Source organism: Hemitrygon akajei, chromosome 9 (assembly GCF_048418815.1).
Source record: "Hemitrygon akajei chromosome 9, sHemAka1.3, whole genome shotgun sequence".
Classification (NCBI taxonomy): Eukaryota; Metazoa; Chordata; class Chondrichthyes; order Myliobatiformes; family Dasyatidae; genus Hemitrygon; species Hemitrygon akajei.
The window spans coordinates 23,318,160-23,331,217 of NC_133132.1; the positions used below are offsets into that span (position 1 = coordinate 23,318,160).

The window sequence follows — 13,058 nt, forward strand, 5'->3', positions numbered from 1 at the left end:
ATCCAAAATCTATAATCAATAATAAAAATCAGTAGCTTTTTTTAAAACTAGTCTTACAAGATAGTTTTTAAATAGTTTGTTAGTAACTACAAATACCTTGTAATGGCATGAAGCTTTTTATGGATTTGTTAATGCTTACCTCTTTCAACAGCTGTGTATTCAGAAGCTCATGATAAGCTTTGGTAGATTCTTCATAGCAATCATGCTTCTGTAGATCTAATGCTTTGTGGTATAGGGAAAATGCTTCAGCTTCCTATATTAGAGAACACATGCTTGGTTAATGTCTGAAGATCTGCCTCCAATGAATATTACCTAGTCTGCCTAACACATCTCCACCTGAGAAACAAAACAAGAACACATGAAGTCAAGAACAACCACATGCCCCTCAAGCCAGCCCTGCATTTAATTGAATTCAAGCACATCTGCCCAGACCACAATTCTCCTCTGTGTCAGACCTGCAAAGCCCTCAGGTCTCTGATCTCTTAAAAACTGAATGCTTTCTGTTAAGAATTCCAGTGAATCGCCACCTTCTGCAAGAAGAGATCCTTACACATCTCAGTTCCCTTACCTTATAAATATATCCCTCATTCAGAACTGTCCCACCAGTAGAAACATCTAGATACTTATCTTTCTTAGAATTATGTTTCCGTAAGATCATCTTTCATTCTTCTAATCTATAAAAGTTATCTAAATAGGATGACAATCTCATCCCAGGAATTAGCTTAACAAATTACCGAACTACCTGCAATGCCAATATCTTTTTAAAAATAAGAGGACCAAAATGGTGCACCAACATCCTATACAAATTCTAGCACTGCTTTTTTGTTTCCAAACTCCACAACTCTTGCAATAAATTCCAATGTGCCTTTTGCCTTCCGATTTACATGCATTGCCACAATGCGTTTTATTAGTTTCATGCTCAAGCCCTATCTCTCTCTCTGTACTCCACTCATTTAGTCTCTCTCCATTTAGACAGTGCTCAACCTTTTGATTTGCCTCTTAAAATGCATGACTACAAGATAACCTCCATTTGACAAGCTTTCATCCACTCACACTACCCCTCTAACCCTGCTGCTGATTGCAACAAGACCCCCACCACAAAAAAGATCTCATTGCCCTTTAATATCCCAGGGATTTTTCCAATTTGTGCTGACCTAGCTAACGTCATCTGGCATTAACATAATATAGGTATAACGTTAGATAATACAAACCTGTGCTTCTTTTGTTTGAGTTTTATGACTCTTGAAGGATTCTTCATAGTCCTCCACCACCGTGGTGTCATTTAAAGCTGCAATTCGAATCTAGTTTTAAAAAAACAAAAACAATTAACTAGGCTCAATACCTTATCTAAGGTACACAGCTACAGCCTAACAGCTTCAACATTCAGATGTTACTTCCAATTCATCTGCTTCTGAACTGCAGGCACACATGGAAAAGGTTGCAGCGAGTTAGTAACCATCGCTCACATTCATGGCGTGCATGAGCATTTTCAATCATAAATTACCAGAAGACGTAGGAACAGAATTGGGCCATTTGGCCCATCCAGTCTGCTCCCCACCAAAATACAAGGTACATCAGTCGCAGAATAAAAAAGCAACTAGCAACATTACCGTATAATATGTAGCTTTTATTCTAGGGCTATATTGTACAAAAATATAAAGTAGGAAGTTTCTTATTATTGCCTAAATCTAGCACATATCAATCAAAAACACAGTAAGCCTTCATTTACTCAGGAAGTCCCTTAAGGCCAAGGATGACTTGCTTCAACACTGGTTCTGTCAGTTCTGATGTAGATAATGAGGACAATTTGGGTTCTGTGGAATCTCTTCAACAGAAAGAAAAGTTAACTGACAAGGCTACTGGGTCATTTGTCAGGGGGTATCAGGTTCCAGAAGTGTGTGGACACTGAAGAATGCAGTCTACACTTACAACTGTACATTCTGAAGCCAAGCTCAAAAACATGACAGATTTGCTCAAGGCAAGAGGTCTTACAATTAACATCCAAAGATCCTCTCCAAACTTACCCATCTGCATCACACTCCCAACCCACAGTGACCCCTGAAACATGAACCACTTCCCATTTCCCAGAGTCACTTCTCAGCAAAAGCAGTGACTGATTTTAAGGTGGGGGGTTATGTGGGAGGCAGGGTTTGAGGGTTGGCACAACATTGTGGGCCGAAGGGCCTGTAATGTGCTGTACTATTCTATGCTCTATGATGATAAAATTCGCCACCATCTTCAATATGCCAGCATGTCCCTTGGTCAATTGAGGAAAAAGCACATTTTTCAGATCAGGCACAAATAAAACTCCAGTTTGACAAAATAATTTTTTTCCTGAGGATCAGTTTAATATGGTGGATAAAAGGTAACAAGTGGAGTAAGAAACATTTTCAAATGTAAAAAATGCGAGAGAGAGAGAGAGAGAGAGAGAGAGAGACACACACACAGTTAAAAAAAACAAAAAAATTCTGTAAACACTTGAAGGTCAGGAAAGTAAAAGTTAATATTTCAGGTGAAAGATCCTTCACCAGAACTGGAAAAATAAGTTAGCCTGGATAACGGATTAGTCAATTATAAATTAATCATTGTCAATAACCAGCTCTTGTTTTGGTCGCACTGAAGGAAAGGCTGTTGCCATGCTGCTCGGCTCACCATCTCCACTCACAGTTGTGTCATCTGCAAACACGTAAAAGGTGAATCTGCCCACGCAGTCATGAGTGTAAAGGGTAGCATGCTGAAGGCAGTCCTGTGGGGCACCAGTGTTGATAATCATGATACATGTGTCACTGCTGATCAGGAAATCAAGGATCCAGTTGCAGAGAGGTGTTGAGCATCAGGTCTAGGAGTTCGGTGAACATTAGTCAATAATGGGTCTTTTCATTCTGGCATTCTGTAATGAGTGAAGTGCTTTACAGATCAATGGACTTCAGTTATTTACTGAACATGTTAATGCCTTAAATAAAATAGCTGATGAATGCATTTGTCAGTTGCTAATGACAAAACTAGGTGGGAAAGCATGCTGCATGCAGGACATTGCAGTTGCTAAGAGACACAGACAGGCTCTGAGTGAAGAGAAAAGATAGCAGATGGAGGATAATATGGACACATTAAAAACTTTTCATTTGGCTAAAATGAAAAACAATCCTTTTTGCATGGAGATAAAAGTCATGAAAATCAAAATCGCCTCACCCACCTTGTCCTATGAAAATTAATCTGTATTTTCTCTTTGCCAGAAAAGAACATTGGAATGTTTCTTTTTCCCACAAAGGCTGCCTGAGCTCTTACAGCATTTTCTGCTTGTTCTTTAAATGCCAATGCTCTGGCTGCTTTCAATATCCTCATTTGTGAATGACAAAGTTAGTTTGCAGGTACAGAAAAGCAAACAGCACATTGACCATTACAGTAATTAGACTAAAGGACAAGAGCAAGGAGCTTTATTACATTTAAGCAATGAATTGCTGAAACCAAAGCTGGAATAATACTATGCCGAGATTTGGTTTCCTTATCAAAGGAAAAAAAATGCCTTGAAGGCAATACTTCATTAATAAAAATATTGTTTATTGTTTCCTCTTTATAATTAAACAGTTAAAGCAGTAGGAGAACCCAAGATAGCTGAATGCTCCTCTTGCAGGGTGGCCCTGATAACTTCACCAACAGGAAGTGAATCCAGGTGAAAATTCTAACACTGCACGTTAAGAAGTGGAGCTGGAACTGGATGAACTCTGGATCATTTGGGAAGCTGAGTTAATAGACAGGACATATCGAGAGATGCTTACACCCAAGGTGCAGGAAACTAGCTGACAGTCAAGAAGGGGAAAGGGGTTAAACAGCTAGTGCAAAGATATCCTGAGGCCATCCCCCTCAACCCTGTGGTATACCACTTTGAATATTGTTGTAGGGGATGACCAAGCAGAGGAAAGTCATAGCAGTCAGGTCTCTGGCACAGAGTCCGGCCCTGCAACTTAGAAGTGGGGGGGGGGGGGGGGAGAAGTAGTGAGCTGTGATAAGGGATTCATTAGTCAGGGGAACAGAAAGGAGGTTCTGTGGACGAGAATGAAATTCCCAGATGGCACGTTGACTCTCAGGTGCCAGGGTTCAGGTCATCTCGGATCAAGTACTCAGTATCAATAAATGGGAGGGTGAGCAGCCAGATATCTTAGTCCTAGAGGTACCAATTTAAAAGATACGAAGAGGGATGAGGTTCTGAAAAGTGAGTTCAGGGAGTTAGGTGCCAAGTTAAAAGACAGGACCTCCAGGATCTCAAGATTGCTATCTGTGCCATGTGTTAGTGAAGCCAAAAATAGTAAGATCATACAATTTAACATGCAGCTAAGGAGCTTGTATAGGAGGAAGGGCTTCAGATTTTTGCATCACGGGCTCTCTCCTATAAGGTGGGACCTGTACAGAAGAGACTGTTTGCATCTGAACTGGAGGGGGACTAATATCCTAGCATGAAGGTGTGCTAGTCCTGCACGGGTGTGGAGCAGGGGAGGGGATTTAAATTAGAGTAGCAGGTGGATGGGAACCAGAGTGCCAGAACAGACGGTGGGGTGGTTGTGCAGACAGATGTTGTTAAGGCCTCAAGAAAAGTCAGGAATCAAAAGGTTGAGTATGGTTGGCCAAATCTTCTGAGTTGTGTATAGTTCAATACAAGTAGTATTGTAGGAAAGGCAAATGAGCTCAGGGCATGGATCAACACATATAATTATGATACTGCAGGCATTAGTGAGACTTGGTTGCAGGAGGGGCAGGACTTTTGCAGCTCAGTATTCCAGCATTCCACTGTTTTAGATGTGATAGAACAAAAGGAATCAAAGGGGGAGGGGTTACTAGTCAGGAAGAGTTTCATAGCAGTGAAGCTTTATGGGTGGAATTGAGGAACAAGAAAGTTATTACCACATTAAAGGGGCTGGATTATAGGCCCTTCCCAATAGTCCACAGGATTTAGAGGAAAAAATGTAGAGAGATTGCAGCCTGTTGCAAGAAACATCAGGTGATAGTAAGTGATTTTACTTTCTACAAATTGACTGGGACTCCCATACTGTCGAAAGACTAGATGGGATAGTTTGTCAAATGTGCTCAGGAAAGTTTCCTTCATCAGTACATAGAAATCCCAACAATAAAGTGTGCAAAACATCAGATGCTTAGAATGGAAAAGGTAGTGGATTCAGCTCAATACATTATGGGTAAAGCCCTTTCAACCATTGAGTACATCTACATAAAACGCTGTTGTAGGAAAGTAGCATCTATTATTAGAGAGCCTCACCATCTAGATGGTGCTCTTTTATCACTGCTGCCATCAGATAGAAGGTACAAGAGTCTCAGAACTCACACCACCAGGTTCAAGAGCGGTTTTGCACCAAAACCACCAGGCTACTGAACAAAGGATAACCAAACTCACATTGAGATGTTCCCACAACCAATCAAGTCAAGTCATTTTTATTGTCATTTCAACTATAACTGCTGGTACAGTACATAGTAAAAATGAGACAATGTTTTTCAGGACCATGGTGTTACATGATACGGTACAAAAACCAGACTGAACTACCTAAAAAAAAAAAAGAGGAAGCTACACTAGACTACAGACCTACACTGGACTGTGTAAAGTGCACAAAAACAGTGCAGGCATTACAATATATAATAAATAAACAGGACAATAGGGCAAGGTGTCAGTCCAGGCTTCGGGTTTTGAGGAGTCTGATAGCTTAGGGGAAGAAACTGTTACATAGTCTGGTCGTGAGAGCCCAAATGCTTCAGAGCCTTTTTCCCAGACGGCAGGAGGGAGAAGAGATTGTATGAGGGGACACGGGGTCCTTCATAATGCTGTTTCCTTTGCGGATGCAACATGTAGTGTAAATGTCCGTGATGGCAGGAAGAGAGACCCCAATGATCTTCTCAGCTGACCTCACTATCGCAGGGTCTTGCGATCCGAGATGGTGCAATTTTCGAACCAGGCAGTGATGCAGCTGCTCAGGCTGCTCTCAATACAACCCCTGTAGAATGTGATGAGGATGGGGGGTGGGAGATGGACTTTCCTCAGCCTTCACAGAAAGTAGAGATGCTGCTGGGCTTTCTTTACTATGGAGCTGGTGTTGAGGGACCAGGTGAGATTCTCCGTCAGGTGAACACCAAGAAATTTGATGCTCTTTACGATCTCTACAGAGGAGCCGTCGATATTCAGCAGGGAGTGGTCGCTCCGTGCCCTCCTGAAGTCAACAACCATCTCTTTTGTTTTGTTCACATTAAGAGACAGGTTGTTGGCTCTGCACCAGTCCGTTAGCCGCTGCACCTCCTCTCTGTAAGCTGACTCGTCGTTCTTGCTGATGAGACCCACCACGGTCATGTCATCGGCAAACTTGATGATGTGGTTCGAGCTGTGAGTTGCAGCACAGTCGTGGGTCAGCAGAGTGAACAGCAGTGGACTGAGCACGCAACCCCGGGGAGCCCCTGTGCTCAGTGTGATGGTGTTGGAGATGCTGCTCCCGATCGGGACTGACTGAGGTCGCCAAGTCAGGAAGTCTAGGATCCAGTCGCAGAGGGAGGTGTTCAGGCCCAGTAGGCTCAGCTTTCCAATCAGTTTCTGAGGGATGATTGTGTTGAATGCTGAACTGAAGTCTATGAACAGCATCCGAACGTATGTGTCTTTTTTGTCCAGGTGGGTTAGGGCCAGGTGGAGCGTGGTGGCAATGGCGTCATCTTTTGTGCGGTTGTGACGGTACGCAAACTTCAGGGGGTCCAGCGAGGGGGGCAGCAGGGTCTTGGTATGCCTCATGATGAGCCTCTCGAAACACTTCATGATGATGGATGTAAGTGCATTTAGGCAGGACACTGAAGATTTCTTCAGCACAGGGACGATGGTAGCGGCCTTGAAACACGTTGGAACTGTGGCGCTGCTCAGGGAGATGTTGAAGATGTCAGTGACAACATCTGCTAGCTGGTCTGCACATCCTCTGAGCACTCTACCAGGGATGTTGTCTGGTCCAGCAGCCTTCCGTAGGTTGACCCTGCACAGGGTTCTTCTCACATTAGCCATGGTGAGACACAGCACCTGGTCATTTGTAGGAGAGGTGGACTTCCTCGCTGCCATGTCATTTTCCGCCTCAAACCGGGTGTAGAAGTTATTCAGCGCATCTGGGAGGGAGGCATCACCTGCACAGTCAGGTGATGTTGTCCTGTAATTGTTCTCACTTAAGGGCTCTATATCTTGTTATTTCATGTTCTCGTTATTTATTGCTATGTATTTATATTTGAACAATTTGTTGTCTTCTACACTCTAGTTGATCTTTCACTGACCCTGTTATAGTTACTATTCTGTAAATTTGCTGAGTATGCCCACAGAAAAATGAATCTCAGGGTTGTACATGGTGACATACATGTACCCTGACAATAAAATTTATTTGAATTTTGATCTCCTATTGGGGAGGTGACAATAGTCAAGGCAGGTAACACAAGTTAGTGTAAGGGAACAACTTGCATCAAGTGATCATAATGCCATTAGTTTCAAGGTAATTATGGAAAAGCACAAGTCTGGTCTTCTGGGTGAAATTCTAAATTGGAGAGTGACGAATTTTAATGGTATCAGACATGGCAAGTGCCAAATGGGAGGCCTTCAAAAGTGAAATTCTGAGTACAAAGCTTGCATGTGCCTATCAGAATAAAAGACAAGGATAACAGATTTCGGGAACCTCGGCTTTTGAGAGATTTTCAGGTCCTGGTTAAGAAAAAAATAAAAGTAAGTGAGGAATTTCCTCAAGTGAGGTACTTGAGGAATTTAAGAAATACAAGAGAACATGGAGAAAGAAATCAGGAGGGCTAAAAGAAGACATGAGGTTGCTCTAGCAGAATCTGAAGGGCTTCTACAGAAGTGCAAAAGAATTTCAAGAGACAAAGTTGGTCCTCTGGAAATTCAGATGATATTCTAGGTGTGGAACAAAAGTGATGGGGGAGATCTTAACTGGATTTTTTGCATCTATATTTGATCACAAGATGGATGCAGAGTCTATAGAAGTGAGGCTAAACAGCAAGGTCATGGACCCTATACAGATTACAGAGGAGGTGGTGTTTGCTGTCTTGAGAGAAATTAGGGTAGACAAATCTCCAGGACCTGACAAGGTGTTACCTCGGACCCTGTGGGTGGCAAGTGCAGAAATTGAACAACATAACAACTGATACATCTTTGGACTCTGGGAGGAAACCAAAGCGCCTGGAAACCCATGCGGTCACGAGGAGAACATCCTTACAGACAGCAGCAGGAAGTAAACCCAAGTCATCTGTACTGTAAAATGTTGTGCTAACTACAACGCTACCGTGCCTCTCACAGGCAAGGTACAAGAGGATTGGAAGATAGCTAATGTTGTTCTGCTGTTTAAAAAGGGCTCTTAAAATAAATGAGAAAATTATAGGCCAGTGAACCTGACATCAATAGTAGGAAAGTTATTGGAAGGTATTCTAAGGGACCAGATATGAGTATTAGAATACCATGGCTTTGTGTGTGGTAGGACATGTTAAAGCAATCTTAGAAAGTTTTTTCAAGGAAGTCACCAGGAAAGTTGATGAATACAAGACAGTGGATGTTGTCTACATCAACTTCAGCAAAGCATTTGACAAGGTCCCTCAAGGGTTCAGTCACTCGTCATTCAACCTGAGGTAGTAAACTGGATTAGACATTGGCTTTGTGGGAGAAGCCAGAGTAGTAGTAGTCGACGGTTGTGTCTCTGACTAGAAGGCCTGTGACTAGAAGAGTGCCACATGGTTCGTTGCTGGGTCAGTTGTTGTTTATCATTTGTATCAATAATCTCGATTATAACGTGGAAAACTGGATCAGCAAATTTGCAGATGACACCAAGATTGCAGCAGGATCTGGACCAGATGGAAAAATGGGCAGAAAAATGGCCAATCAAATTTAATGCAGACAAGTGTGAAGTGTTGCAATTTGAGAGGACCAAACAGTGAATAGAATAGTGAATAGTGTAGGCCTTCATTACTTGGAAAGTTTCCAGGGTGCAAGCCTGGGCAAGGTTTTTTTGTGGAAGACTGGCAGTTGCCCAAGCCGCAAGTCTCCCCTCTCCACGCCACCAATGTCGTCCAAGGGAAGGGCATTAGGACCCATACAGCTTGGCATCAGTGTCGTCGCAGAGCAATGTGTGGTTAAGTGCCTTGCTCAAGGACACATGTTAGAGTACAGATGAACAAGGGGATCTAAGCGTGCAGCATTGAAACTGGTGTCACAAGTAGATAGGGTTGTAAAGAAAGCTTCTGGCACATTGGCTTCATTGATCAAAGTATTGAGTACAGGAGATGGGATGTTTTGTTGAAATTGTACAAGACATTGCTGAGGCAATTTGGACTATGGAGTACAGTTTTGATCATCTACCTATGGGAAAGGTGTAAATAAGCTTGAAAGAGTACAGTGAAAATCTACAAGGACATTGCTGGGACTGGAAGACCTGAGGAAAAATTTAATAGGTTAGAACTTTCTATCTTAGAACATAGAAGATTGAGGGGAGATTTGATAGAGGCATACAAAGATTATGAGAGGTATAGATAGGGTAAGTGCAAGCAGGCTTTTTCCAATGAGGTTGGGTGAGACTAGAAATAGATGTCATAGGTTAAAGGTGAAAGGTTGGAGATGAGAGAAAACTTCTTTATTCAGAGGGTGGTGAGAGTGTGGAATGAGCTGCCAGCGGATGAAATTTCAATTTCAACGTTAAAGGGAAGCTTGGATAGGTACTTGAATGGGAGATGCTATGGTCCCGGGTGCAGGTGGATGGGATGGGGCAGTTTAAATGGTTCAGCAGCTGAAAGGCCTGTTTCTGTGCTGTAGTTTTCTATATCTCTAAATTAACCTGATTGCTGGAATTAATTGCTTGTCCTTTGAGTAAATATAGCATAGAATGAGCACTGTTTTTCACTAGGGTTTGGAAAAACGACATGAGACATGATCTTAATTCACACCATAAAACACAACACCAGACTGAAATAGAAGGAAAACTGAAGCTAGTGCTTGGGTCTGAGTTACAGAAAGAATGTGATTAAGAAAAATGAATCAAAGGACGACAAAATATGTTTGTTAGAAGTCTCATTAAGGTAAGTAATGTTTATCTTGTTTTATATTAAATTAATATATCATGTAAAAATGCTAAATATGTCTATATTAACATTTTTTACGAGAATTGAATGGGGGCACAAGAGTTGTATGGGGCATCTAAACCCGCGCGTGAAAAAACTGACGCATGGAATGTAAAAGGTTGACCACCCCTGATCTAGGTCATTACTCTAGATACCAAATTCACAACACCTCTTTCATACTAACCACCATGTGCAATAATTTTTATCGGAGACACAATGGTCGGAAATAATAATTTTTATCGGCGGTAATGGTCGATTTCGTTTTGTCCAAATTGCAACACTGAAACCAAGGACAACAGCAGTGAACTCATGGCAGCAGCATTATGTTGCTTCCCGTCTGGATCAGCCTTTCCTCAACACTGAAGAACAACCCTGACAATTCCACAAAGGTTACTGTGATGCCTCAGGAAGGGATCCACTCCAACTACATCCCTCACCAGTTCTGATCGTGCTGATAATACGACAGTGCACTGCGCAGACGGGCGCCACGCATATCAAGTGACAGTGGTCCCTCAGCCGCTCGGCACCAATCCGTATGGTAGGACTGATGAACTTCGAGCTCCTCACCCTCACGGGGGTGACACTAGATTAGGAGGAGCTGTCGCTTGGGCCCGGGCATTAACTCACTCACCATCCTGCTTCGCTCCACGACGAAAGGCCAGCACGCAAGTTCCCGAGCCGATTAGCGGTTCTTCCCCGCCGGCCGACGCACCAATCCGCGGCTCTGGACAAGCGCCCGCTAGCAACCCGGCGCCACAATTCAGCTCTTCCCCGCCGACCGGCCACTAACCCCTCAGCGCCACCCCGTTTCCATGGGTTTACCTCACCCTTCAATAAGCCGTTTTCCTAATGGCTTGCAGCGCAAGAGCAGCAACCAATCAGTGCGTGCGCGGGACCAGAACCGGTGGGAGGAGCAGGTGCATGCGCACCATGAACAGCTCCAGAACGTAGGCCAATCCGAGGTACCGGAGGGCGGGGCTACAGTATCATTGAGACAAGAGTAATAGATGGCGACTGAGAAGGTGAATGCCTGTGGGAGAGTTATGGGGAATGATTAAGATGGGGGAGATAGAAGGGATTGGGAGTATCCAGTAATGATATCTGAGGAGGAAGCAGCAGTCTCCAGCAGGGATAAGGCTGAGATCATGGCCAAGTCATTTGTAAAGATACATAGTTCAGAAAATTTGTCTGAAGAAGGGAAAGAACAATGAGTCAATACCCAGGTGTGTTAAACAGGAGGAAAGAAACAGATGATATAACTGATGATCCATTTACTTTGGCAGAAATGGTGAGAGCAATAAAGAGATCGAGACCAACCTCCCCAGGGAAAGATCTAATATGCTATGTTATGCTAAAAAATCTAGGAGAAGGAGCGCTCTTGAAGTTACTGCATTTTTATAACAGAGTGTGGGAGAAGGGAAGATTACCAAGTGCATGGAAAGAAGTAGTAATTCCAATAAGGAAACCTGGCAAGGATCCGTCAAAACCCAATAGCACTAACATCAAATATATGTAAGGTAATGGAAAGGATGGTAACTGAAAGGTTATCATATGATCTTGAGAAGAGAGGAATGCTGGCAAGTTATCAGAGTGGTTTTAGGAAGGGAAGGAATTCCATGGACTCGTGATAAGGTTAGAGACTGAAATAAGAAAGGCCCAGGCAAATAAAGAGTCAGTAGCTGCAGTGTTTTTTGACATTGAAAAAGCCTATGATATGATGTGGAAGGAAGGATTATTAATTAAACTGCACAAGATGGGGGTTGGGGGGAGAGTTTTTAATTGGATTAAAGATTTTTTGTTTGGTAGAAAAATTCAAGTTCAGGTTGGATCAGAATTATCAAAACAGTACATAGTGGGAAATGGCACACCTCAGGGTAGTGTGATTAGTCCGTTACTTTTCATCATTATGATCAATGATGTCTTCACAAAGGTACCAGTGGATATAGGTAGGTCACTGTTTGCGGATGATGGGGCCTTGTGGAAAAGAGGCAGGAACACGGAGCATATAATCAGGAAATTACAAGGATGAAGTGGTAGAGTGGGGTTATGATTGGGGATGTAGATTTTCAGTGGAAAAAAAACAAACTGTATTTTTCACTAGGAAAAGAATTGAAGTAGGGAAGAAGTTAAGGATGTATGGGATTGAATTAGAAAGGGTTGGATCGTATAAATTTCTGGGAGTTATATCTGATTCACCATTAACATGGGCAGACCATATCAGGAAAGTTGAGGAGAAATGTAAAAAAGTAATAAACGTGATGAGATGCTTGACTGGTAGGGAATGGGGAGCAAGTTGTTCAGCATTAAAGAGAATATGTGGCTTTAGTAAGATCTGTGTTGGATTATGGAAGTGTAGCATATGGATCAGCAGCTAGGTCTCTTATAAGGAAACTGGATGTGATTCAGGCTCAGGTTTTGAGAGTGTGCAGTGGGGCTTTTAAAACATCACCAGTATCAGCCCTGCAGGTAGAAATGGGAATAATGCCTTTGGAATTAAGAAGGTTGCAATTGATGGCAAACTACTGGGTTAATTTGCAGGGACACAATGATTCTCACCCTGCTAAAGGAGTGTTGCAGGAGTCCTGGGAAAATGGGAGGTTTCAGAAGGAAAACTTTAGTCGGGTAGGGAATGATATTGCTAGATCATGTGGAGTGTTTGATCTAAGGAGAAGTCTTTCAGTAGTTTATCCGGTTGTAGCTCCATGGAAGCTGGTATGGCCTGACGTAGACTGGCATTTGTTAGAGGTAAAAAGGAAAGAAAAGTATTAAACTGATTTGGTAAGTGCATTTAACTGTCATGTGATGGAAAAGTATAGTGATTATACTCGGGTCTATACAGATGGTGCTAAGGAACCTGAGACAGGAGTGACAGGGTTTGGGGTGGCTATACCAGCAAAAGCAATTGCAATCAGCAGAAGAACATCTGATAA

General features: G+C 42.7%; 1 protein-coding gene across 2 annotated transcripts in view; it reads right to left on the reverse strand.

Annotated features, from left to right (window-relative positions):
* cabin1 (calcineurin binding protein 1) overlaps positions 1-10,945 on the reverse strand; it is a 564,595-nt gene extending 553,650 nt beyond the window's left edge. For both annotated transcript variants that reach the window (XM_073055615.1, XM_073055613.1), the window contains exons 1-3: positions 10,760-10,945; positions 1,212-1,301; positions 140-253 (exon numbers count right to left, since the gene is read on the reverse strand). In XM_073055615.1, the coding sequence (XP_072911716.1) occupies positions 140-253; positions 1,212-1,301; positions 10,760-10,762 (207 nt within the window). In that variant the 5' untranslated portion in view covers positions 10,763-10,945. The remainder of the gene's footprint in view (positions 1-139; positions 254-1,211; positions 1,302-10,759) is intronic.
* Between the last annotated feature and the right edge of the window lie 2,113 nt (positions 10,946-13,058).